Source organism: Phocoena phocoena, chromosome 1 (assembly GCF_963924675.1).
Source record: "Phocoena phocoena chromosome 1, mPhoPho1.1, whole genome shotgun sequence".
In the NCBI taxonomy this organism is placed as follows: Eukaryota; Metazoa; Chordata; class Mammalia; order Artiodactyla; family Phocoenidae; genus Phocoena; species Phocoena phocoena.
In genome coordinates this window covers 36,700,179-36,727,245 of record NC_089219.1, presented here as the reverse complement: position 1 = coordinate 36,727,245, position 27,067 = coordinate 36,700,179, and the positions used below count along the sequence as shown (strand labels likewise).

General features: G+C 48.6%; 1 protein-coding gene across 1 annotated transcript in view; it reads right to left on the bottom strand.

Moving 5' to 3' along the window:
• Positions 1–1,262: 1,262 nt before the first annotated feature.
• The window catches only part of ARMH1 (armadillo like helical domain containing 1), a 33,350-nt gene continuing 7,545 nt past the window's right edge, over positions 1,263–27,067 (bottom strand). The window contains exons 3-12 of the mRNA XM_065881367.1: positions 26,180–26,346; positions 25,021–25,217; positions 21,673–21,757; positions 2,929–3,051; positions 2,755–2,827; positions 2,488–2,617; positions 2,318–2,395; positions 1,945–2,026; positions 1,739–1,870; positions 1,263–1,366 (exon numbers count right to left, since the gene is read on the bottom strand). Of these exons, the coding sequence (XP_065737439.1) occupies positions 1,263–1,366; positions 1,739–1,870; positions 1,945–2,026; positions 2,318–2,395; positions 2,488–2,617; positions 2,755–2,827; positions 2,929–3,051; positions 21,673–21,757; positions 25,021–25,217; positions 26,180–26,346 (1,171 nt within the window). The remainder of the gene's footprint in view (positions 1,367–1,738; positions 1,871–1,944; positions 2,027–2,317; positions 2,396–2,487; positions 2,618–2,754; positions 2,828–2,928; positions 3,052–21,672; positions 21,758–25,020; positions 25,218–26,179; positions 26,347–27,067) is intronic.

The following is a 27,067-nucleotide window of genomic DNA, read 5'->3' as shown; positions in this document are numbered from 1 at the left end:
AGCACGGAGTCTTATCCACTGCACCACCAGGTAAGTCCTGAGAAGACACCTTTTGTGTAAAGACTTGAAAGGAGGTCATGGAGTTAGCCATGCAGACACCTGGGGTGAGGGTTCTAGGAAGAGGACCTCTCTCAAGTGTTCAGCAGAAGAGTCTGCACAAAAGCCCTAAAGCGGGAGCTTGTTTTGTCAACTTCAAGAACCACACAGCCAATGTGTCTGGTGCCCAGTGAAGAAGAGAGAGAGAAGTAGGAGAGAGTTCAGAAGTCATGGGAGCCTAGATCACCCTGGAGGCCGTAACAGCACGGGCTTGGGCTTTACTCAGTGAAATGGAGAGCCCTGCAAGGTTCTGAGCAGAGTGACAGAATCTGAAGTTTACAAGGACCACTGTGGCTGCTGTGCTGACAAAGAGAATGGGGCAGAGAGCAGAGTCATCTAGAGGAGAGATGATGGTGGCCTGCACCCGAGTATTAGCGATGGAGGTAGTGAGACATAGTTGGATCCTGGATATACTGGGAAGGTAGAGTCAACAGACAGGATGGATCCAGAGGTTAAAGAGAGACGTCAAGGAGAACACCACGATTTTGTTCTGAGTGGCAGGAAGGATGAGTTGCCATCAGTTGAGTTGGGGAAGATGGCACAGGACTGGGAGTTCAGCTTTGGACACTGATGAAATACAAATCCGTATTCTCAAGCGAGTCAAGGAAAATTTGAACATAAATAATTTTCTCCGCCCTTTGGCCTCCTCTCTTCCCTCTACTGTGCATTGCGTATCTGCACCATGCATCGACCCACCTCCCCGTCGGCAGAAATACCTGGTCAACTGTAAAGAGCAACCTTCTCCTAGTATCAACAAGATAACTCCTTAGGAGATAACCTTCCTCCTTGATCTTGTAAGGGGCCCTGATGACCCATGACCCATTACTTGCTTTGTAGGTGTCGATGTGGATTGTGTCAACGTCACTGTGTACGTCATTTAACGTACAAAGCCCTGGATAACTGTGCTTTGACCTCTCACAGGCAGAACAGTTCTTGGAGCTTTCCGAGAGGCTGTTCCCGGCTGATATACGCCGCAATTTGGCTCGAATAAAATTTTCCGTTGCTTTCTTAGATCGACTGACTAAATTTTTCGTCGACAACACCATGAGGTAGAAATGTTTAGCTGGAAATAGAAACGTGGGAGTCTTTGCACAGAAGTGGTATTTAAAGCAATGGAATCACCAGGGTGTAAAGGTAGGGAAGAGGCTCCAGGTCAGAGTCCTGCCTCACTCCACCTTGAAGGAAGCTGGGTTGAAGAGGAGGTATCGGCAAAAGAGAATGAAAGGAAGCAACCGGAGAGGCAGGAGAAATACCAGGTGGGTGTGGTGTCCTGGAGGGGAGAGCGCAGGGGCCAGCAGGGAGCTGAGGTAAGGCCCGCTCCTCAGGCTGTGCCCTTGAATCTTCTACGACGTTGGTGGTCCTTCCCCTCAGACCAGCGTTTTTCCTTGGTGAGCAGAGGCACCCCGACCCGTCGTCATAACTCTCACTAGATCTCCCTCTGCCCTCCACACACGGACACCAGATAGATAGCAAGACCGTTTGTTTGTTTATTGAACCCTTCCCAGCCAGCTCTCCTTTTCCCCTTCTGGCGGGCAGATCCCCAGCCTCCCACCAAGGGCCAAGAAGAGTCAACCGGAGCTTGGCCCTGGCTCCTTCCTCCTGCCAGGCTTCCCTACCACACAGCCTGGGCTTCCTGGCTTGCCTTGGAGGCTCTGTTGCTCCTTTTCTCCCACAGCCTCCCTCTGGAAGTGTGTGATGTAGGCCACCTGACCCTGATTACAATGGCCAGAGTAAAAGCTCATGGTGCTGTCGGAGAGGCCACTGAGATACAGCTCTGGGGACAGGGAGACGAGCCTGAGTGTGGGTGCCGCCGCACCTCTGCTCCAGGCCCCCTCACACCCCACTCACCTTTGGTGACATTGACTTTGTTGGCCGCCAAGATGTCCGCCTGAATGCTATCTATTTTCCTGTACAAGTCCTCGGCGTTGCCCTGAGGACAGGGGCAAGGGGAACTGGGCTGGATGCCAGGGCAGCCTGGACTTGGAGTTGGGCGGGGGCAGATGGAGGCTGCCGGCTGCGGTCAGGCTCTTAGCCTGACTGGAAGGGCAGGAAAGGGGACGGAAGGATGCCAGGTGGAGAAGCCCAAGCCGGGGCAGTCCCCCCCGCCGCCGGCCCCGAGGCCGAGCTGTGTGTGGGGCGTACAGGGGGAGGGGCCGTGCGCTGGGCCGCGCACAGGGGCACTGTCGTGTCCCGCGGGGCGCGGCGGGGCGGGAGCACTTACACGGAAGAGCTTGTAGAGTTCCTCCCCCATGGACCTGCGCACGTGCTCCTCCACCACTGGGAATAACTGCACAAAGTACTGCGTGGGCGGGCGAGGGGGCGTGGCTGACGTGCCCACGCGCTGTGCCCGCCGCGCCGCCGCGCCGCCCGCCGCCCGGCCGCCCAGCGCACCTCTAGCGTGAGGCTGGCCTGCCGCTGGCTGTTGCTGTGGTCCATGTTGCCCATGGCGGCCATGAGGCTGTGCACCACGCGCAGGTGTAGCATCTCCTCGGCCAGGCTCGTGTTGCCTCGCGCCAGGATCCTGGGCGTGGGGTGGGGGTGGGATTCGTGCTGCGGCGGCCCCGTGGGACCCTCCGGCGGCCGGAGCGCTCTTGGGGGCCCGCGGGCTGCACCGGGGCCTGGCTTGCCGCATCCGCCCACTACCTGCTGCCCGCTTACCCGATGGCCTTGGCGGCCGCGGCCTGCTGCAAGAACCACGGCAGGTGGGCGGTGAGCTGCAGAACCGAAGAGTCTGGGAAAGGGAGGAGTGGCCGTGAGGCTGGAGGACCCCTCGCCCTCGTCTTCCACCCTGCCCCGTCGGGGTCCACCACCCCGATCCCAGCGGATCCCTACCGCTGACGATCTGGGACTGCTGTTTGCTGGTCTCCTTGAAGGACGGTATCAGCAGCGCCACGAGGCCCTTGAGCAGCGCCGGGCACACGTCGTAGTTGACCAGGTCCTTGATCAGCTCGATGGCTGGGGAAGGCAGGGGCGCTGGAGAGGCCCACCGCTCCACTGCCCGCCCTCGCCCTCGCAAGGAAGCAGCACCCCCTCCCCTCCAACTCTTTATCGACCTTTCTTAGCACCTCTTACTGGCCAGCACTGTGCCAGGCGTGGGGAGAGCTGGGCCGGCGACCCCTCAGTCCTGCCCTTCTGGAGCTCGTGGTTAAAGGGGAGAGGGAGGAGGAGGCCGAGGCCCCCTGGGACTCACAGAGCCAGCCAGAGCCGGAGGAAGAAGGTTGGAGGCTTAGAGGCTGAAAAGAGCTGGAGGTACCACAGAGGTAGGGCCGCCAAAGGGCTTTGAGGAATCTAGAAGGTTTCCTGGAGGAGGGAAGGACGGGCGCGTCTTCAAAGGGCGACAGGATGGGGAAAGACAAAGGGTGAGGGGGAGACAGAGCAAGTGGGTGTGGATGTGTAGCAGAAAATGAGAAAGGAGGCAAGGTCGACAGCAGTTTAGAGAAACTTTCCTTTCTGACGAACCCTTATTGAGGCCTTGTTTGCCTAGGCTCTGTGCTGAGGGCTCTCTGTTCAGTGTCCCAGTGACGATCCCTGTGACCAAGGAGCTTCATTTTGCAACAGCATGATGACTTATCCCTGTTGGACATTTGAGGGAATGAGGCACAGAGAGGTAAAGCACTTGCCATAAGGTACCACAGCTAGGAAGTGGTGGAAGCAAAAGGAGGGAAAGGTTCGGTTAGGAAGGAGGAGGGGGCTAGAATTTAAAGAGGGCATTTTCTGTGGCTGCTTCGCAGTCATTCATTCCATCCAGCATTGACTCAGCCTTTCGGCCAACCTGCATAGCACGCGTCTCGTGCCCGGCGAACAGTTTGGTGACAGGTGCTATAAAAGGGGTCGGTGGGCTGTGGGAGAGCCTGGAAGATGGCAGAGGACTGAATATTTTTGTAAAGAGGAAAGAACCCCAGACAGGCAGAGCTGGAAGCGGGCGGGTAATGTGGTGTGATAGGACAGCGGGTAAACACAAGTGCTTGCTGCATGGAAGGCGGGGCTTAGAAGTGAGCTGTTCCCGCCCCCCCCCCCCCGCCCCGCCCCGCTGCAGAGTCAAGGGCCGCTGGCCTCTCCACCTACTTCGAGGGCACAGTTGTTTCCCTGACTAGCTCATCTGCACACCAGAATGCAGTGTAGACTACGTGAGAAATATTAACAGTATTATGTTTGAAAAGCAAAAAATCAATGTTTTATTTTCTTTTTAAAAAAATTAAAAAGAAATCTATTTATTTATTTATGGCTGCGTTGGGTCTTTGTTACTGTGCACGGGCCTTCTCGAGTTGTGGCAAGCAGAGGGGATACTCTTTGTTGCAGTGCGCGGGCTTCTCCTTGAGGTGGCTTCTCTTGTTGTGGCGCAACCGGCTCTAGGCGCGGGGGCTTCAGTAGTTGTGGCCCTCGGGCTCAGTAGTTGTGGCACAGGGGCTTAGTTGCTCGTGCAACTGGGATCTTCCCGGACCAGGGCTCGAGCCCGTGTCCCCTACGTTGGCAGGTGGATTCTTAACCACTACGCCACCAGGGAAGTCCCACCTTTTATTTTCTTGTCAGGAGCTTTTACCCAGGAAGAACATGTTTAGGAGTCATTCTGTACAATGGAAGACAGGTTTTTGTTGGTAGGTACAAAGGCACCACAAACGTTGGGGGACCAACGAGTATATGGGAGGATGGGCATGCATGGTACACACATACACATTCCTCCCCAGTTTAATGAAATCTTTTGTGTCTTGGCAAAGACTTTCGTGGAGAGGAACACTTGAGAATTGGTAGTGGAATCTTTTGAGGTTTTACTTAAATAAGGGTAAGTATGTGGGATTTCAAAGACAAATGGCTGATGTGTAGAACTATAAAGAGGTTCGTAGTTAAGAAATAGAAGGTGCAGCCAACTTGTTGTTTTAGAAAGCAGTTCCAAGTTTAAGTTGTAGGTTGGGAACTGCGTTCTCTGATTCCCTGCCCCCAGCTGTAAGTGAGGCTCTAGAGAAGTTATATAGCAATCTTATTCATGAACACAGATGCAAAAATTCTACACAAAATATTAGCAAATTGAGTCTAGCAGTATGTAAAAGGAATAATGTGCCATCTAGCAATGCACATATATCATCTTAATAGAAAGAAAGTTTGAGAAAATTGAATCTCAGTGTGGTAAGAGCTATCTACCAAAAACTATAGCAAAGGTCATACCTAATAGATGAAACCTTGGAAACTTTCCGTCTTAGATGAGAAGGCAACCTCCCACACATTCCTCTCCACAAAATCTTTAGTAAAAGGTAAAAGACAAGCGATCTGGGACTTCCCTGGTGGCACAGTGGTTAAGAATCCGCCTGCCGGGCTTCCCTGGTGGCGCAGTGGTTGAGAGTCTGCCTGCCGATGCAGGGGACACGGGTTCGTGCCCCGGTCTGGGAGGATCCCACATGCCGCGGAGCAGCTGGGCCTGTGAGCCATGGCCGCTGAGCCTGCGCGTCCGGAGCCTGTGCTTCGCAAGGGGAGAGGCCACAACAGTGAGAGGCCCGCGTACCGCAAAAAAAAAAAAAAAAAAAAAAAGAATCCGCCTGCCAATGCAGGGGACACGGGTTCCAGCCCTGGCCTGAGAAGGTCCCACACGCCGCGGAGCAACTAAGCCCGTGCGCCACAACTACTGAGCCTGCGTGCTAGAGCCCGCAAGCCACAACTACTGAGCCCACGTGCCTCAACTACTGAGCCAGCGTTCAACAACAAGAGAAGCCACTGCAACGAGAAGCCCGCGCACCACAACGAAGACCCAACGGCAGCCGAAGAAACAAAAAAGGACAAGTGATGTAAAGAGAGACCAGAGTACCCTTAGCTACATTTGCCACTCTCTCCTTAACTGATTGTAACTCTCCAAGACTGGTGTCTGTTCCTGTGCTATGGCTGCTCCTCCAGGAAAATCTGTGAAAGGGATTTTTGGAAAAGATGTACTCTCTTTTTCTAATCTCTGGAAGAGTTTAAGACTAGAAATTTTTCTTGAATGTTTGATAGAATTCTCTGAAGCTTCTGGTCTTATGGAATAAATTAAGTATTGATTCATTTTCTTTAATTGTTAGAGGACACTTTGGGTTTTCTACTTCTTGAGTATGTTTTGGTAAATTATATTTTCTTGCTCTTTTCATCTAAATTTTCAAAGATATTGCAAGAAGTTTTCATTATGTCATTTAAAAATCATTTTAATGGATGTACCATCTATAATGATGTCTCCTTTTATAGTCTTCATATTGATTATATGGGTTTTCTCTTTTTGCATCAGTTCCGTTTGCCCCCAAGTCCCATGGGAGTAACACAGGTGAACGCCTGCTTATGCAATGGATTTTATTACAAAGAGGAGCCCTGATTTCAGAGAATCTGAAAGTTATATAGCAGTCAGTAAGCATGCCTGCCCTTTGCTCTAAAGGGGAAATTATCTTTCTTTTCTTTTTTTTTAATTTATGGACTTTATTATTATTTATTTGTCTATCTATCTATCTATTTATTTATATATGGCTGCATTGGGTCTTCGTTGCTGCACGCGGGCTTTCTCTAGTTGCGGCAAGCGTGGGCTATTCTTCATTGCAGTGCACGGGCTTCTCATCGTGGTGGCTTCTCTTGTTGCAGAGCATGGGTTCTAGGTGCATGGGCTTCGGTAGCTGTGTCACGCAGGCTCAACAGTTGTGGCACACAGTCTTAGTTGCTCCGTGGCATGTGGGATCTTCTCGAATCAGGGATCAAACCTGTGTCCCCTGCATTGGCAGGCAGATTGTTAACCACTGCGCCACCAGGGAAGTGTTGAAACTATCTTATTTTCCAACGCTTTTTGCTAAACAAACAGCCTTGAAAAGATAGTCTGGAACAAAGAACTGTAATTATTTCATTTACAAGGTATGCAGAAACGTGAAAGACCTGTAGAGAATTGTCTCCTAGGATTATTTTTCTTTTGCTAGAAGTAATCCGTTAGCAGACACAGTGGCTCTGTTCCTGAATTTAGGGGGAAAGCATTAGTCTTTCGTTATTAAGTATAATGTTAGCTGTAGATTTCTTTTTGTAGATGCTTTTTATCAACCTGAGGAAGTTCTTCTCTCACCCTTTCTTTTTTTCCTTCCTTTTATTTTATTTTTTTCCCCGGCGTGCCTCATGGCTTGTGGAATCGTAGTTTCCCAACTAGGAATTGAACCTGGGCCCTTGGCAGTGAAAGTGTGGAGTCCTAACCACTGAAGCACCAGGGAATTCCCGGGGAAGCTCTTCTCTAGTCCTATTTTTCTGAGGATTTTAAATTACGACATGAGTTTTGAATTTTGTCACATGCATTTTCTGCAATGATTGATATACAATAATGTGATTTTCCTTCTTTAGTCTGTTAATTTGCTAGATAAAATTGGTTGACTTTAGGGTATTGAACCAGCCTTGCATTCCTGGAGTGAACCCAGTTGGTCTCAGCCTGTTCTTCCCAATCAAAGAATCAACGCAGAAGATCCTCAAGGATGTATAGTGCCACCTCTTCCAGTGCTTGGTACTCTGGGGACAGGCCTTGGGACAGCCCCTTTCCTCTGTGGGCCAACCTGATTCAGAAACAGCTGGCCACTGCTTCGGCACTTTCTCTTTCATCCAGGCCTCCTGGGATAGCCCTCATAATCCCAACTACACCCTACCCCAACCTGTTATTGCTCAGATATGTTTCTAATCTGGAATCACAGAGCCAGCGACCCTGTGGAGGGAAAGGGTCCAGGACACTGAGCCTCCCTGTCTTCACCCATATGCTCTCCCACCTGGATAAAAATGCAGCCTAGGATGCCTCTGGCCACTTGGCAGCTATAGCCTGGTGCTATAGTCTTTCTCACTTGTTCTTTTATTGTTTGGTTGTGAAACCTTTTCTTCCTTTTTCTTGAATTAGTGCTGCTTGGTTTTGGGGTCTGAGTGGTTGGCTCCTCCTCATATCTGACTATAGGGGCCTGGTCAGCTGCAGCACAGCTCTCAGTAGTAGCTGGGCTCTTCCCAGGCACAAGCTGGTGGCACCGTAGTGCCAGGATGCCCTGGAAAAAATGCCAACCTGTGCCTCAGCTTTTCCTGCAGCAAGAAGTGGCTAGGTGAACCTTCAGGGTAAAAATGAATAGATGAGGATATTTTCATGAAATTTCCCTGACCACCAATGGCATTCTCTACCCACATGGGACCAAGCTGTCCAGGAGACAACAACCCTGTTCTGCGTCTTCACTTTGTACTAAATGCTTGAGCCTTCACTGATTATGTATCTGCTCCTTGATTATGTATGGGGATCCTTGGCAAAATGAAGATTTATTCACTGAATCATTGTTGTGTTTTTGGGTTTTTTTGGCTGTGCCACTCAGCTTGTGGGATCTTAGTTCCCCGACCAGGGATCAAACCCGGGCCGTGGCAGTGAAAGCACCGAGTCCTAACTGCTGGACTGCTAGGGAATTCCCCAATGAATCACTTTTTAAAAAAAAATAAACTTATTCATTTACTTTTATTTTTGGATGTGTTGGCTCTTTGTTTCTGCGTGTGGGCTTTTCTCTAGTTGTGGTGAGCGGGGCCTACTCTTCATTGCGGGCTTCTCATTGGGTGGCTTCTCTTGTTGCAGAGCACGGGCTCTAGGCGCGTGGGCTTCAGGAGTTGTGGCCCTCGGGCTCAGTAGTTGTGGCTCACGGGCTCTAGAGCACAGACTCAGTAGCTGTGGGGCACGGGCTTAGTTGCTCTGCGGCATGTGGGATCTTCCCGGACCAGAGATTGAACCTGTGTCCCCTGCATTGGCAGGCAGATTCTTAAACACTGTGCCACCAGGGAAGCCCCCACTGAATCACTTTTGACTGAGTTTTAAATTTCACAGGTGCCACTGTTTACACCCAAAGTGGAAGTGCTAGTCCCTGCCCAGATATCTCCACAAGAACCACAGCCAGTTACAACTCTATACACTGTGCAAATTACTCAGCATAGCTGACTCATTCAGAAAGCAAAGGGAACAGGAGACTGCTGCCATTGGCAGCTTTGCCTGAAGCCTGTGGTGTTGACAACACCCAACTGTCCTAAACTGAAGCAGCCACGGATTTATTCATTGGCTGATTCATTCATCTAACAAAATGATTATTGAGCAACTTCTCTGTGCCGGATCCCTGGGCTATGAGGAGGACTAACATACAATCCCTGCCCTCAGGGACCACACAGTCCATTGGAGAGTACCAGTAAAGAAACTGGCATTTATGATTTGGTGTGAAAAGAGCCATGGGAACACAAAGGAAGCCAGGCTGGTGTGAGGGCCTGTTGAGGTCGTGGGGGATAGAGAATCAGGAGAAGACTTCCCTGGAGAAGGTGGCACGTGAACTGGCAAGGCCATGGGGAGAAGAGAAGGACTGGGAGGGAGAATGTGGTGAATGCCATGTTGGATGGTGTGTGCCACTCTGGTAGCCAGGCAAACAGGGAGGTGTGGCTGGGACACAGCGTGGTGGGTCATGGAGTGAGAGCTAAGGCTGTGTAGGCAGGCCAGCCCCAGCTTCTGGAGGATTTGCATGTGCCAACTACCCTGTAGAGGAGATGTTTTCTCATCTTTCATTTCAGGGAAGACTAAGACTCAGAAAGATTGACAAGCTTGCCCAAGTTCAAACAGCTAATGAGTAGTGAAATAACTCTGTTGGATTCCAAACCTCATATTCTTCACCGTTAAACTAAGCTCCACTGCAGCCTCTCTGGTGGAGGACCAGGAAAATAGACTGTGTGGGTACCACGCTGGAGAGATGAAGATCAGTGTAGATGTGAGAAATACAAAGACCTGAATTATAGCAGTGGAGACAGAATGGAGAAGGCAGAACAGATCTGAATGATATTAAGGAATTAGAGTTGACTGGTCTTGTTAGAAGTTGGTTGAAGGTGGGAAGCAGGAAGAGATGACAATTATCCACATGCCTAACCTGGGTGATTGGATGCTTTTTGTTGAGATTGGGACCTCGGAGAATGAAAGGTTTGGAGCAGGAATACCAGGAGTCTAATTTTTTTTTAACACCTTTATTGGAGTATAATTGCTTTACAGTGTTGTGTTAATTTCTGCTGTATAACAAAGTGAATCAGCTATACATATACATATATCCCCATATCCCCTCCCTCTTGCGTCTCCCTCCCACCCTCCCTATCCCACCCCTCTAGGTGGTCACAAAGCACCGAGCTGATCGCCCTGTGCTACGCAGCTGCTTCCCACTAGCTACCTATTTTACATTTGGTAGTGTATATATGTCAATGCCACGCTCTCACTTCGTCCCAGCTTACCCTTCCCCCACCCCACGTCCTCAAGTCCATTGTGTACATCTGCGTCTTTATTCCTGTCCTGCCCCTAGGTTCATCAGAACCATTTTTTTTTTTAGATTCCATATATATGTGTTAGCATACGGTATTTGTCTTTCTCTTTCTGACTTACTTCACTCTGTATGACAGCAGGAGTCTAATTCTGAACATGGTCAGTGACATCCAAGGGGAGATGTCCAGAGGGTAAGTGGCTATGAGGGTCAGGCTCTCGGGCTCAGGAGAGAGGTCTGAGCTGTGCAGTGGTCACTCAGCCACTCTGCACTTCATCCGTAAAATGGGGATAATAGTGATATCTACCTCATCAGCTTGTTATGAGGACTAAATGAGTAATGAGCTAGAGCAGTACTCAGTATATAGTCAATCCTCTATAAAAGTGAGCTATTATTGTTTCTATCATTCTGGGTGGTAATTAAAACCATGGGAGTGGATGAGGTACCACAGAATCAAAAGGAAGAGAAGAGAAGAAGACCTGGCATTGATTCCTAGGAGAAAAAGAAACCAACACCTAAGGGACTGGTGGAGGAAAAGGGATGTATGAAGGGCTGAGAAATAGTTTCCAGAGAGATAGGAGGAAGACAGGAAAGTGTGGGGTCTGGGAAGGAAGGGATCAGAGTCCTCAGGGAGGAGTGTGGGATCAGGAGGGTTTGTAGTTTGAGAGTTCATGCCCAGGGAGGCTGATAAGCAGCTCTGCAGGACCTATGCCCATTCATTGGACAAATAACAGATTGGGTATGTGTCAGCTACAGTCAGCACCAGCGCTGACTGAAACTGCAGTAAACAAAACAGATGCAAGGAGCATGCCACCGACACTCGATGGAAACTGGAGTGCAAGGGGAAGGATTCCTCCAATCCAAAGAGGAACCACAGCCTGTCAGCACCAGAAGAAAGCTCTGTGATCACCTGTCTGATAGATGCAGAAACCCAGAACAAAGACTTGCCCAGGGAATTGCAGTGAATGGGAGACAGAGCTGTAGCAGCAGGCTTCGTATTCATGTGGCAGACATGCCTCAGAAATGGCATGGCACCTGGGAATTGTGGCTCTGTCAGACAACCGTTGCCAAGGCACTCAGCACAGATGAGGTTGGTTTTACAATTCTTTGCTCCTAGAGCCTGGGAATACCAGTGCCCCCGTTCTTTGTCCTCACATCCAGACAAGACTGCCACCTGCTGGCCACACTAAAGAAGTGCACCTCAGTGCCATCTATACACAGCTTTGCTTCCTTTTCCAGCAGAGTTGAGGGTATGAATAAGTTGGGCAAATTGCACTGTTGTAAGGAAAAGACCAGTGCCAGGCATCTTCCTGACCAATTACATCCTGTCTTTGATCTCTGTACATTTCTCCACCTCTTTTACCAAATCCTGTTCAAAGCCCAAAGTTGAAACATTAACAATATATTTTATGCAGTATTTTGTTTTAAAAAGCCAGGCAAGGGAATTCCCTGGTGGCGCAGTGGTTAAGACTCCGCCTGCCAATGCAGGAGACGCGGGTTCGAGCCCTGGTCCGGGAAGATCCCACATGCCGCGGAGCAACAAAGCCCGTGAGCCACAACTACTGAGCCTGTGCTCCAGAGCCAGCCAGCCACAACTACGGAGCCCGTGTGCCACAACTACTGAATCCCACGCGCCTAGAGCCCATGCTCCGCAACAAAGAGAAGCCACCACAGTGAGAAGCCCACGCACCGCATCGAAGAGTAGCCCCCGCTTGCCGCAACTAGAGAAAGCCCGGGTGCAGCAACGAAGACCCAATGCAGCCAAAATAAATAAATAAGTAAATAAATAAATTTATTAAAAAGAAAAAAAAGCCAAGCAACAAGGTAATTAGTGTTATGTGTTATGGTGGTATACCTGTTGCTGAATCAATAATTACCAAGGTGTGTCTCCCACTGGTATCTGCCCTTCTGGGCCGGTCTCGCCAAGCCCAACCAGCCTGTGTGCTGGTGCTTAGAAGCATCCCTGTTGAGCGGCACACCCTACACCAGGTGCAGGGTTGGGTGAGGGGAGACAGTATCAGGCCCTGGCGGACACAGTGTTTAGGGCCAGGCCAACTGGGCAATTAGAAACAAGTTTTTCCCAAGGATTTTCTATTTTTACAAAACTCTGGAAGACTGTATAATAAAACTTATAAATGCTAAGTTAAGTGTCGCAGTTGAAGGGCTCATGTAATTTTGGAGAAATAATGTATCTTTTAAAAACATTCAGTAGGTTTTTATATGAAACTGTCCTTTAGTGTCAGAGCCTTGTGACCGTTGTTCATTGAAGTTACACAAGACCTGTGCCTCTTACACAGCAGGAAAGGCTGACACTATTCCCTGTGACAACTCAGAGGAGGAAACAAAGGCACAAGGTTCTACGGGGCAAAAGCTGTATTTAAAAAATGAAATCTTTTAGTATTTGTTTGACCTTGTGAAGGGCATGAAGCTGAGACACATAATTTTTAAAACTATGTTTTATTGTAATAATAATGATGTTGTCTATCCTCAGGTTTTGTGTGCTGCTCCAAACCGGTAAAAACAAAGAAGAAAGTCTTGTTCTCGTAACACTGGGGAGACAAGAGAGTGTGGTGGTGAGGAGATGGGTGCAGGAGTCAGACTGTCTGGGTGACCCACAACTTTCCCGCTTAACATCTTTGAGACTTTGGACAGGCTGTTTAATTGCTCTGTGCCTCAGTTTCCTCACCTGTAAACCGGGGATGATAATACTACGTACTCCTCAGAATTATCTGAGCGTCACTGGAGATGATGAAAGAGCTAGAACAGTGCCTGGCACATAGTCATCCTCAGTCACTGGTAGTGATCACCAGTTATTATTACTATGATTATTGCTTCTGTAACAAAGTTCTGGAACAGCAGGGACTTTGTTTCATTTGTCACTATATACACAGTGCCCAGCCCAGTGCCTGCTCTTGTTGAATAAGTAAATGAATGAATGAAAAACTTAAGTTATTTAAAAGTAAACCAACAAAGTACATTATCAAAAAAGTGAAAAGATAACAACAGAATGGGAGAAACCATTCTAGTATCCAGAATACATAAAGAACTCTTACAATTCAACAGCAAAAAGACAACCCAAGTTTTAAAATGGGCATAGGACTTGAATAGATAGTTCTTCAAGGAAGAAACATAAACATCAACAAGCACACGAAAAGACGTTCAACATCTTTAGTCATTAGGTAAATGCAAATCAAAACTGCAATGAGGTACCACCACGCCACATCCACTAGGATAGCTATATATATATATTTGGACATTAACAAGTGTGGGCAAGGATATGGAGAAATTGGAACACTCAAACATTGCTGGTGGGAATGTAAAATGGTTCAGTTGCTGTGGAAAACAGTTTGACGGTTCCTCAAAAGATTAAATGGAATTACCATATGACCTGGCAAATCCACTCCTAGGTGTATACCCAAAAGAACTGCAAACAGGCACTCAAACATGTGCATGTATATTCATAGAAGCTCTATTCACAATAGCCAAAAGGTGGAAACAGCTCAAATGTCCATCAGCAGATGAATGGAGAGACAAATTGTGGTATATCCATACAATGGAATATTATTCAGCCATAATAACGAACAAAGTACTGGGGTTCCCTGGTGGTCCAGTGGTTAGGACTCAGCGCTTTCACTGTGGTGGCCTGGGTTCAATCCCTGGTCGGGGAACTAAGATTCTGCAAGCCGCGCAGCGCAACCGAAAAAGAAAAGAAAAGAAAAGAAAAGAATAAAGTACTGATACATGCTACCACGTAGATGAACCTCAAAAACAGTATGCTAAGCAAAAGAAGCCTGATACAAAGTTCATATATTGTATGATTCCACTTTTATGAAATATCTGGAATAGGTGAATCCATAGAGACAAGATTGATGGTCTCCAGCAGGTGAGGGGAGGGGTGGTGGTCAGGGTAGGTCCCTGACTAGGAATCAAAGCCCAGCCCCCTGCATTGGGAGTGCGGAGTCTTAGCCACTGGACCGCCAGGGAAGTCCCAATCACACCTCTTAGTATTAGGAATCTACATAACTTCACAGAACAAAGAACCTCAGGAAAATTAACAATGATGCTCTTGCCCACCGCCAGTCTCTCCAGGTCTCTGGAGGACAGGGGAAGAGATGTTACACATTTGAAGACTCGTCTGTGTCTGTCCTGTTTGGTCACTTAGGGCCACTGTTTCCCTGCACTAACATTTCTAGAGGAGTCCACTGTGTCAGTGAATGCAGTTTGCTTAGGCAGGAATCCTGCTGTTGTACTTTGTGGCTGGTAAGCCACACTTCCAACTTCACTATAGGAAACAGGATCATTTTATGAGCATGTCAAGTTAATCATAGGTTGTAGGTCAATTAGAAAAAGAAATTATTCTCCAAATGACCATTTTCCAAATTCGCAAACATTTCCATTTTACCATAAACTTGTTTCTTATAGCTATTTGTTAAATTTTCAGCAATTTTTATCAGATGGTACAGTGGTTTTAAAACATGTCCACAAAGTTTTTAGTATGTTTCCTTTCAAGAGGTGGCGCCCAATTCTTCTCCCCTTGAGTGTGGGCTCAACTTAGTGACTGGCTTCCAATGAACAGAGTGAAACAGAAGTGACATGTGCAACTTCTGAGATTAGATAATGAAAGATATTGGGGCTTCCTCTTTGCTCTCTCTTGGATCACTCGCTCTGGGAGAAGCCAGCTGACATGTCAGGACACTCAAGCAGCCCTATAGCGAGGTCCACATGGTGAAGAACGGAGGCTTCCTGCCAACAACCAGCACTAACTTGCCAGGCGTGTAAGTGAGCCACCCTGGAAGCCTGTCCTCCAGACCAGATCATGCCTTCGGATGACTACAGCCCCAGCTGACTGCCTGACTGCAGTCTCATGACACACCCTGAGCCAGAATCATTCATTTAAGCTGCTCCCAGATTCCTGACCCACAAAAACTGCGGGAGATAATAAATGTTTATCTTTTTTTAGTCACTGGGTTTTAGGGTAATATGTTATATAGCAATAGGTAATGAATATAGATGGACTGATTTAACAGCTTTTGTGGATTTCTGCAAAGTTTGAACATAATGCCTTTCATGTGGCCTTCATAGCAGCATTTTAAGGAATCTTCATTTGTCTCTGCCCAAGCTCTCTGTAGCTGCAGTGGCAGGGAGTAGGGGCAAGGAGGGGGGACCTGGTGAGGAAACTTGCTGGAGGTCACCATGCTACATGGCCTAGACTGCCCATCCTTGGGAGAAGAGGGGATGGGGAGGGGGTGGGGCAGAGAAAGGGAGGGCAAGGGTCAGAGAAGGGGACCAACCAAGGGCAGAAAGTGGTACTGAGGGGCCGAGAGAGGCTGAGAGCCCTGAGAACTCCGGGCTTCTCCCGGAGTTCCGGCTTCTCCCAGCTTCTCCTAGGCCCTACCAAGTTCCGGCTTCTCCCAGCTCTCCTAGGCCCTACCAATACAACCAAGAGGAACTGCTATACACTTTAAATATTTTAAACATTTAAAGTAAACATTTTCAGTAAATTGGTAATTTGGTGAATTGGGTACTCAGCAAATTGGTCATCTGGCCAGTTGCATTTTGGGTAAGCACACACTTGGCAAATTAATTTACAATGATTCATCTGTTTCTAGTTAAGTCATACATAGTAATTTTTATGTTCCTAAGGTAACAGATACTAATATATGTACACACACATATATATTTCAAATTCCCAACAGAATTAATTTCTCCTTCCAAAAAATGTTGTGACTTTGACATTTCTCTTCTCCAGGGAGGGAGACCAGTGAGTGAATACTTCTGTGGCTTTAGACTGCTCGTCATGATTAAGTCCCTGCCTGCCACTAATTCCATTATAAATCGAGATAAATTCCAGGCAGGACCACTTTGGAGAAGTCCTCCCTTAATTTTAATTTTGACTCTTTTAGACTGAATGGGATCATCGTTAAAAGAAATTCTGAAGTCTTAATTCCATGAAAAAAAACCCAAAAACAAACAATCCTCAGAAATTAGCAGGTGTAAGTGTCAGAACCCTTTCCCTGGTTATTTCTACTTCAAAGTGAAGAACAGACAAGAATGGGCGATCAGATTCTGCTGCAGTGGGGACCAGAAAGCCATTACTTGGTCCCAGGTTTCCTCTTCCACTCTTTTGTAGGAACCTGGAAGGGCAGGGCTTTCCCCACGACCTTCAACATGGGGCTCCCTGACCCACCCCTCCTCCAGGGGCCCCTGCATGGGTATGGAGGAGATGTAATGTTACAAAACCCAGCTTGGCCAGACAAACATATTTCAGGAAACTGCATGAAAATATGGAGAAAGGGGAGAAAAAGGAAGAAAGAGAAGCTTATCCCACCTAGACAGACATGGAGCCACCACAACATATGTGCCCCACATGGCCCACTGCAGTGGTTTTAAAACTTGGCCACAAAATCATTTGACACCCCTCCCATCAAGATGTGGGATCTACTTGCTTCCTTTGAATCTGGCCAGGAAGTGATGCTATGTGACTTAAGAAGCTAGGTTGGGCTTCCTTGGTGGCACAGTGGTTAAGAATCCACCTGACAATGCAGGGGACACAGGTTCGATCCCTGGTCCGGGAAGATCCCACATGCCGTGGAGCAACTAAGCCCCTGCACCACAACTACTGAGCCTGTGCTCTAGAGCCCGCGAGCCACAACTACTGAGCCCGCGTGCCTAGAGCCTGTGCTCCGCAACAAGAGAAGCCACTGCAGTGAGAAGCCTGTGCACCGCAATGAAGAGTAGCCCCCAGTCGCTGCAACTAGAGAAAGCCCACACACAGCAACGAAGACCTAACACAGCCAAAAATAAAATAAATAAATTTATTAAAAAAAAAAAAAAGCTAGGTCAGGAAAGGCTATGCAGCTTCGGTCTGGAATGTCTTGGAAGCTCACTCAGGATTCCTCTTGGAATCCAGCCACCAAGCTGAGAGAAGCCTAAACTACAGGGAGAGGCCACATGTAGGTGCTGCAGTGCACAGTCCCAGCTCTGAGTCCCACCTTCAAGACCCAGAAGATCCCAGCCTCCTTGTGCTGCTCAAGGCTTGGTCTTAGGTGAGGCAAGTGAAGCATTTGCCTCTGATGCAAAATTTAAGGGAGAGATCAAAATCCAGTAATCAAAATAGATACTTTTTAATGCAATTTAAAAAATCAATGCAAAAAAATGAATGAAGAACGACCTATCAAAATGTTAAATAGGGCTTCCCTGGTGGCGCAGTGGTTGAGTCCGCCTGCCGATGCAGGGGACATGGGTTCGTGTCCCGGTCCGGGAAGATCCCACATGCCGCGGAGCGGCTGGGCCCATGAGCCATGGCCGCTGAGCCTGCGCGTCCGGAGCCTGTGCTCCACAACGGGAGAGGCCGCAGCAGTGAGAGGCCCGCGTACCGCAATAAATAAATAAATAAAGTTGGCACCAATTTAAAAAAAAAAAAAAAAGTTAAATAAAAACAGTAAGAGTGCCACGTGGAGCCATATTGGAGCCTGAGACAAAAGGAAAAATCAGTAAGAGTGATCCTCATCAGCCTCACTCGAGCTCCTGCTGTGGTCCCAGCTGTCTTCCAACTGAGGCCCCGGGAATCATGGAGCAGAGATAATCCATCTCTGCTGTGTCATGTTCAAATTCCTGACCTACATAATATGTGAGAATAAAATAGTGATAGTTTTACAACATTAAAACTGGGGTGGCTTGTTATAAGAAATAGGTAGCCAGAATACCCCCCCCCGCCCCCCTGCTGGAGAGCCTTATCATCTCCTACCTTCCTTCTCCTTTTCCTCCTCCGAACCTTGTGCCTTGGCCCTAAGAACTCTCAGAAAGTAAAGAGTCACTTAAGACACACAGCTTCCACTTAGCCATCTGGGCTGAAAAAACTAGGTATTTCAAATTTTATTCCCAATATGATGGAAGAAAATGGAAAAATGAGGAGCTGGAGGGGAAGTTGGGGGTCAAGGAGGTAGCCTGTAACGGGAGTAGGGACACTCTGTTGTCATGGGAAAGAGAGTAGAGGAGGTGGGTGACAGGCCAGGCAGGTTGGTAGGTTTGGAGGGGGGAAGGTCTCAATGGAAAAGGAGGTGAGGTCATCTCCTGGCTCCTCCATCACAGACGCCCACTGCGAGGGAAAGTGTCACCAGGCCCACTGAACCTCTCCACCTCCTGTTTTCACGGGACTTCCCCTGAGAATCCACTTTCCCTGGAGCCTTCTCAGGGAAGGATGTCATCCCCCGCCCCATGCAGCACGCAGGGTAGAGAGCACGGCCTCCGTAACTTCCTCCTTCCAAACCATTCCTTTTTCTCCTCAAATACAAACAAACAAACACAGACAAAACCCTAGTACTTGGCATAGTACTTGGCACACCACAGATGTTCAATTAATACTTGTTTTTAAAAAACAAGCCCTTATAAAGTTTAGTCCCTTCAGCTGTATCACTGGCTCCCCCTGATGTTGCCACCATCCTGGGGGAGCTCCACCTTGGTCTTGCAACTTGGTGTCCTCAAACTCAGAGAAATTCATCTCTGATCCTCTCCGGTCATCAGTGTTAGGCCCCACCTAAGACCTGTCAGATTTTCCCTCCCCTGCCTTTGGAGGAGTCGCCGTGAAAACTGAGAACCATATTCTTGCCCTTAACTTCCACTCCACCAATCGTGTGAAATAGTTCCTCCTGGTGGACGATCAAGGCACATGCATGCTCTATATTCCCAAGGACACGAAGATTATTTTACTTTTTTTTTTTTTTTGCGTGCGGAGCACAGGCTCCGGACGGACGCGCAGGCTCAGCGGCCATGGCTCACAGGCCCAGCCGCTCCGCGGCATGTGGGATCTTCCCGGACCGCGGCACGAACCCGTGTCCCCTGCATCGGCAGGCGGACTCTCAACCACTGTGCCACCAGGGAAGCCCACGAAGACTATTTTGAAGTGCCCGGTAAAAAAGAATAATTCTTTCATTCAACAGACATTTCTTGTACTCCTGTTACGAGTCTGGTTTATCCGAAATTATTTTGAGGTGCACAGTTTCACACCAGCAGACATCACACCAAAAAGGCAGTGACAATTCATGCTCCTGCTGCCTCTGCCAGAGTCAGTTGTTACGTAATAAACGCAGCAGGACTCTAGATTGGGCCTGATATGGGAAGAAGCTGGGCCAGTTCAACTCTGGAGGACTTCATCAGCGAAACTGAAGCAAAGCCATTTTTGCATAAATTCATTCAACAAACTTCTACTGCACACCACACTTTATATGCCAGGCCCTGAGCTGGAAAAAGAGATGAATCAGACCCTGTCCCTGCCCTGAAGCTGCTCAGAGGGGAAGGCATTTAGGCAGGTAGTCACTAATACAACGTGCATGTGCAGGACTCCCTCCCACCCTCACGCACTCAACAAACACCTACCAAGGACCTAACATACGCTGGGGACTGTGCTGGGGGTATACGGACAAAAACTATGAGAGCTGCACGGAAACTGTGCACAGTCTATGTAAAGGGAAGTTACCATTCTGGAGATAACTGCTCCAATGGAGGCAGGTGCTGGCGGGGAGGAGGGAGCAACATGGTAAAAAGGAAGGAGGCTGACATTTGGGCAGGGGTGACGGCAGGTCAGGGAAGCCCTCAGAGAAGAAATGCTTAAGGCGGGAAGTGGCGGAATGGTCACTTTGCCACGTGGAAGTTGGGTGAGGGGAGGGAGGTCACGGCGCCACTAATCTAGTCTCCTCGGGGCTGTTTGATTAAGCCTCCTGACATGATTCCACCGCCAGCTCACCCCCTTGCTCCAATGCCAGCAACAACTCTCTGCTGCTGGGCCTGACCTTGGCTTAGATGCCTCTACCACTCCACCTGGCAACTCCTCCCCAGCTAGGAGGCTCTGCTCCAGCTGGTAACCGATTCCAACATAGCATTACTTCCCAACACAGCAGTCCGTGCACCCCCGCAGGGGTCAAACAAATACAAAGCTGACAGTGCTGCTGAAGGAAAGATAAGGTGGGCATTCAATCTCAACACTGCTTCCAGAAAACAATCTAGGCTGGGAGTGAGCGCCAGGCCTTTGCTGATCCCCAGGGTCTCACTTGTATACCTTAACCCTGGTACCGGCCTCCTCCCTCTGACCCTCCTAGGCTTCCTGGACCTGGGGCTCAGCCTGTCATCCTGGGCACAGAAATCCTGATATGTAGTGCCACCCAGACCCTTCCTGCCTTATGGGTCTCCCTGCACTGGCCTCCTCGGCTAGGCCCATTCCCCCTTCATGTGCCATCTCACTCTCCACACCCAGGCGCCCCCCAGTCCTGTCCCTCCTCTCTCTTCCTGGGGCCTCTCTATCCTGCTAGATCAGCACATTCCATTTTGTTGTCTGAACAACTCCAGTCTAAAGTCTCCCTGTGGCTCTGGCCTGCTATTCTATCTGACATTCAAGGTGCTCCATGATCTGGTCCGGGCCTACCTTCCTAGGTCTTCCTAGACTGAGACCGCTACCACCAAATGATCTCCATGCCACTCCCCAGACACATCTTGTACTTCCCTGTGTCTGGGCCTTCCTTTACACCATTCCCCTTTCCAGAATGCCCTTCTCTGCTTTCTACCTTCCCATTTTTCAAGGCTCAGCTGAAATACCACCTTCCCAGAGAACGCTTCCTTGATCTCTCCTGTTGAAAACAGAATCTCCCTTCTCTGAACCATCGGAAGAGCAGGGAAGGAAATAACATCCTGGAAACACCTGCCGTGTGCTGCATGTTAAAAGCACAGGCTTTGGAGTCAGACAGATCTGGTTTGAATCTGGTCAGCTGTGTAACTTTGGGAAGCATACTTAATCTCTCTGTGCTTCAGTGCTTTAGCTTGAAAAACATAAAAATGCCAACCCCCACCATTCATTCATTTGAACATTTGAATACCTAATATGTACCAGAATCTATACTCTTGTGGTTATTTTGAGAATTAAATGGAGCAATGCATGGAAAGTGGCTGGCACATAGGCATACTCAATAAATGAAAACTTATTAATACTACCTTTACGCAATCTGGTTTCTTAGAAGAACAGTCCTCAGGGTGATTTCTGTTTGGAGGGGAAATGCCACATAAGTCTGGGAACGAGAGCCAGCTCTGGACCCAGGCACATTCTAACAACTGCTAGAGCGTGTGGCTGATTCCAGGCCCAGAACGTGACTGTCGTTTTCTGAATAGCTTGCCCATCAGCACAGAGCCAGCACCTTCCCTCTGCCGAGGCTGCCTAGGACACTCACTAAGGGCTCTTTGTGAATAGGAGAAAACGTCTCAGAGCAAAGCTGCCTAGTTCTCATGGCCACCTTGTGCCGTCTGGAGCAGACCCGGCCGCCTCCCCTACCTTCATACTGGACTTCCAGGTGCATAGTGCGTAGCACCTTCAGCACGCTGTCCACAATGCCGGGGTGTGTCGTCCCGATGATCGACTGGCAAGAAAGACAGCAGGACAAGGTGGTTACTCTTTCCTTTCCGTCTAGTCCACCTGGGAGAAGTGAAAAGCTGACTTCCAAACAGCCGGGCAGCCTTAGCTGAATGGGGAGAGGGGGGCAGCAGTGAGTCACTGGGCCCTGACCCCGCACCCGAGAGGTTAGTTTCTTTCTTTCTTTCTTTTTTTTTTTTTAACATTATAGTCAATTTTTTGCATACTAGTAAGGAGGGAGAACTCTCTCTCTCTTTTTAAAAATTAATTAATTAGTTTGCCAGCGTTGGGTCTTCGTTGCTGCGCGTGGGTCCTCTCTAGTTGCGGCGAGCGGGGGCCACTCCTCACCGCGGTGCACAGGCCTCCCACTGTGGTGGCCTCCCCAGCTGCGGAGCACGGGCTCCAGGCGCGCAGGCCCAGCAGTTGTGGCACGCGGGATCCTCCAGGACCAGGGATCGAACCCGTGTCCCCTGCATTTGGCAGGCAGATTCCCAACCACTGCGCCAGCAGGGAAGCCTGAAGTTAATTTCTTCTGGAGAGGAGGGGCGGAGATGGGCAGCCAGGAATCTCCAGAGACTCTGCCGAGGTTGCCACTGAACCCTCTGGCTCAGGAGGCACTCGGTGGAGGCTAGCTGGCCACTGCTAGAGGTGCAGGGATAAGTCGGCTATCTTGGCTGCAGGGAAGACAGTCACAGGCTGGAGAGAGTGGAACTCATCCAAAATCCTAAATCTTCTCTCTCTCAGGATCTCACCTAATCAGGCAACCCTCCTGTCTGTGTCTTCTACCCGTGCACTGGTTCCTGTCTTTTGGCATTAAACATTCTCAAGATCACCCAGATTGAAAGCAACTGTCCTTCAACTCTGTCTCCTCTTGCTACTGCTCTTTCCCCCTTTACACCTAAGCTTCCCAAAGGAAGCTACTTCTTCATCCTCCATGCATCCTTTGACAGGTGGCTGTAATTTAATTTTTCCTGCCATCGGACAGTCCCCTAATTCACCAAAACTTTTCCTGCTGAGCTCAGCTTTCTGTTCTACCTGCACTGAATCTCTCTGCTGTATTTGAGCCAACTGATCATGTCCTTCTTCTTCGATTTTTTAAAAATTAATTAATTAATTAATTTTTGGCTGTGTTGGGTCTTCGTTGCTGTGCGTGGGCTTTCTCTAGTTGTGGACAGTAGGGCCTACTCATTGTGGTGGCTTCTCTTGTTGGGGAGCACAGGCTCTAGGTGCCAGGGCTTCAGTAGTTGTGGTGCAAGGGCTTAGTTGCTCCGCGGCATGTGGGATCTTCCCGGACCAGGGATTGAACCCATGTTCCCTGCATTGGCAGGTGGATTCTTAACCTTTGTGCCACCAGGGAAGTCCATGTCCTTCTTCTTGAAACTCTTTTCCCTTACTTTTCACAGCCCTGTGTTTTCCTCTTCTCCTTTTATGGCTTATCATTCTTTTTCTTTTTTATTTATTTATTTTTTCTTATTAGTCATCCATTTTATACACATCAGTGTATACATGTCAATCCCAATCTCCCAATTCATCCCACCACCACCACCACCCCCTGCCATCATTCTTTTTCAAGGAGGCAGAGTGGTATATGGAAAGGACTCTGGAGTTAGAGTTGGATTTTAATGTTCACTTGGTATATATTTTCTACTTAGTGTGTGGCCTTGAATAAGTCACTGAATACCCTCCTAAGGCTTGTTAGCATCACCTTTAAAATGGGGATGATAATACCTGTCTCCATCAGCCACTGTGAAGACTAAAGGAAACAGTGTAAGCAAGCCCTGAGCACAGTGCCTGGCATGTAGGAGGCACTTAATAAATGGAAACTGGAAACAATAATGATAATCAGATGTTTTGCTGATCTTCTTCCTCAGCTCATCTCTTACATGCTGGCAGTGTTCCTTCTCTTCATACTTGGTGTATTCTACCGGGGTGATCTTATTGACTTCTACTCTTTCGGATATCACTTCTCTGTTCATGAACTCCAAACTGCCATCTTCATCTCGGATCTCTCTCTGGAGCCTCAGACTTTTATTTTCTACTGTCCTGTGGGCATCTCTACTAGACGTCCCGAGCAGTGATTCCTCAATTGAGCTAGGAATCAGAATTGCCTGGGGGAACTTAAAGGCCACCCGAAAGCTGTCAAATTCTACAGGAGGGGAGCTCAGGGTTCAGTATGTTTTGCACAAGTCATCCATCTACATCTTCTGCGACCAGCTTGGCCTTCTCCTGAGAATGGGCACTTGGGAGCCACCAAGGCTCATCAAGTTTATTGGGCCAAAACCTAAATCAGATCCGTTTTTCCTGTTCTCTTGGTGGCACACAACTCACCCCGTGGTCTAAGTCCAAAGCTGGCGTCTTCTTGACTCCTTTTCTTTTTTTTGTTTTTGTTTTTGCAGTACGCGGGCCTCTCACTGTTGTGGCCTCTCCCGTTGCTGAGCACGGGCTCCGGACGCGCAGGCTCAGCGGCCATGGCTCACGGGCCCAGCTGCTCTGCGGCATGTGGGATCTTCCCAGACCGGGGCATGAACCCGCGTCCCCTGCATCGGCAGGCGGACTCTCAACCACTGCACCACCAGGGAAGCCCTTGACTCCTTTTCTTTTACTGTCCCAAGTCCCATACTCTGCCTCCGAAATGTCTGTCCAACCTGGTCACCTCGATTTCTCCTGCCATGGTTCAGGCCGTATCATCTCTTTGGTCTCTTAACTGCCTCCCTGCCTCCAGCCCTTCCTGGAGCTGTACTACTGAGAGCTTTCGATGGTTCATCTCAAAACCTCTCTTGGAGCCTCTATTGCCTCCTTACACGGTGTCTTCGTGTGGTCGCCGTGCCCCAAAGCTGACTTTGCTGCATTCTAGGGCACCGAGAAGAAGGCAGAAGACAACGAGAGAAATGGAGCTTTCCCAAGCGCCGGCGATCTGGCTTCTTTCTTCACTTACATGCTGCCTACAAATGCACCAGGATTCTTTCCCTACCAAACTGACTCCTTTAATCTTTTCTACGGTCCTTTCATCAACCTTGCTGCTTGTCTCAACCACTTTTAAGTCTGCCAACATCTTTCTGATCCTTAAGTAAACAGGACAAATCACTCTGCTGGGAGACACGAACTCTCTGCCCTGCCCTAGCCTCCTGGAAGTAACGCTGATAGAACAGCAGACACGCAGTGGGAGGCTGAGCTCTGTTTCTCATGCCTGCATGGAGTGCAACTGTGGAAGGTAATTGTCAGATGACTGAGTTGGAATCAGAACCACCGGAGCATGCGGCCTGGGCTCACCTGGGCAGTCCTGAGAGTCTGCAGGGACAGCTGCTGAGCTTTCGGGGACGCACAGGGCAGCAAAGCTATTAGACCTTTGTACACTTGATTCTGGTACTTGGGATTACTGTGGATCAAAGAATCCAACAGAACCTGCACTTCTTCCTGGGTCTCTTCTGACTTAGACTTTGCCAAGAATTCTGCTATGGATCGTACACCTGAGCAAAGGAGAGAGGAAATGCTAAATTGGAAGGGGTTTATGAAAATAATCCTTACTCAAGGTTACATAATATGAGGTAATAGGATTAAGATGTATTTAACCAGGCCTGTCCAGTCAAAGCAAAATCGAGGCTCTGTTCTCATGTTGCATAGCTATTGTTTCCACCTCGTGCCTAGGTGGCTGGGGGATTTTGTTTCAACGTAGGCATGTTGTCAAAATCTGTTTTAAAATTTAAAATGGCTCTGCAAAATGCACAAATAAAACTTGCACTTTTGATTGCTGTATGATAACTAACACATAGATAGCGCTCAGCACTAAATGTTTTTTGACAAATACTACCTTATTTAGCCTTGGAAACTACACTGAGAGGGAGGTGTTGGTCCCTTTTTAGGATAAATACACCGAGGTTCAGAGAGGCCATGGGGGAGAAATGACGAAAGAGCAGTGAGGGAAGTGCTTTAAAGAGGGATGCGTGGGGGATGGCATCTCCTGTGCACACCTCAAGCAGACCACTTGGTGGGACATACTGAAATTACCGGGTTATTTCCTTTTCTCACGGCACTGTAAGCCCTTTGAGGACAAGGACTGTATTTTATTCATCTTTGTGTTCCCAGCACCTTAGCGTATACCTAGCACACATATTCAACGATTTTAGTTCAATCTTATTTCTAGAGTTATTCACAAATGGCTCAACAAATCTTTGTTGAATGGATGCACGAAAGAGGATATACTTGAAATGAAGTATTTCCAAAACCACCATGGAAAGATTTGAGCAAAAGATAAATCGAGAAAATCGTAACTCTGGGTCTTCCGGTGGTGATCCAGACAGGACCTAAGTGAGTCCACCCCACAGAACGCTTCCTGTGCAACCAGGTCCTTGATGCGTTTTCCTCTAGCAGTGCTGGGGGCGGCCCCCAGGGAGACAGGAGAAGTGACACCCTCGTTCTACGTGGTACCCACCATAGCTTTCACAGATGAGCTCCTTGTACTTTCTGCCAGAGTTTGAGATAACCTGAAGTAGCTTGATGGATTCCTTCTTGTCCTCCTCCTCGATCTCCTTCAGTGCAAGTATTTCCAAGAGTGTTAGGGCCCCTCCAACCTCAAGAAATTCTACGAGATATCGATTACTGTCCAGAGGGATAGAAAAGTAGAAATAAGACATTGTCAAGTTCCTTGACACTAACCTTTCTAAGGGATCTCAAGGACCTTTCTTCATATACTCCTCCTACCCAGGAAATGTTTGTGGGTAAAGTGACACAATAGTTTGGAAATTCTTCCTTCCAGAAGGAAATGCGGAAGTTAAATACAATGGCCATTTCCTGTGCTTGGATTTCCAGCATCTGTGTCTCTTCTTCTTGAAAGGGCACCTCAACTGTCCCATGGGAGATCACCCCTCCACCACTCACGAGCCATGTGGTTTTGGGAGGGTAAGCAGGTGAAGGTGTGTCATCCTTCTGGCTGCAGTAATTGGTTTGGGGCCAGGCATGTGACCTAAGTTGGTCCAATGAGGCTCAAAACCTGGGACTTTCTTGGGAACGCTTGGGAAAGACATGTTCTCTTTTTGGTGTGACTGAGCTAGAAGGATGCATGTCTGGAGTACTGAGGACTACAACACATGGAGGCCTATGAATATAGAGGGAAACAGAGCTGAGAAATGGAGAAAAAGCGGGACAGACCAAATACTGAGAAATGGAGAAAAAGTGGGATAGACCAAATACTGAGTAATGGAGAAAAAGCAGGATAGACCAAATACTGAGAAATGGAGAAAAAGCGGGAGAGAACAAGTACTGATGACATTTTTTGAGCCCCTGGATATAGTCAGGCCTGAAATATGGATTTCCACTCTCT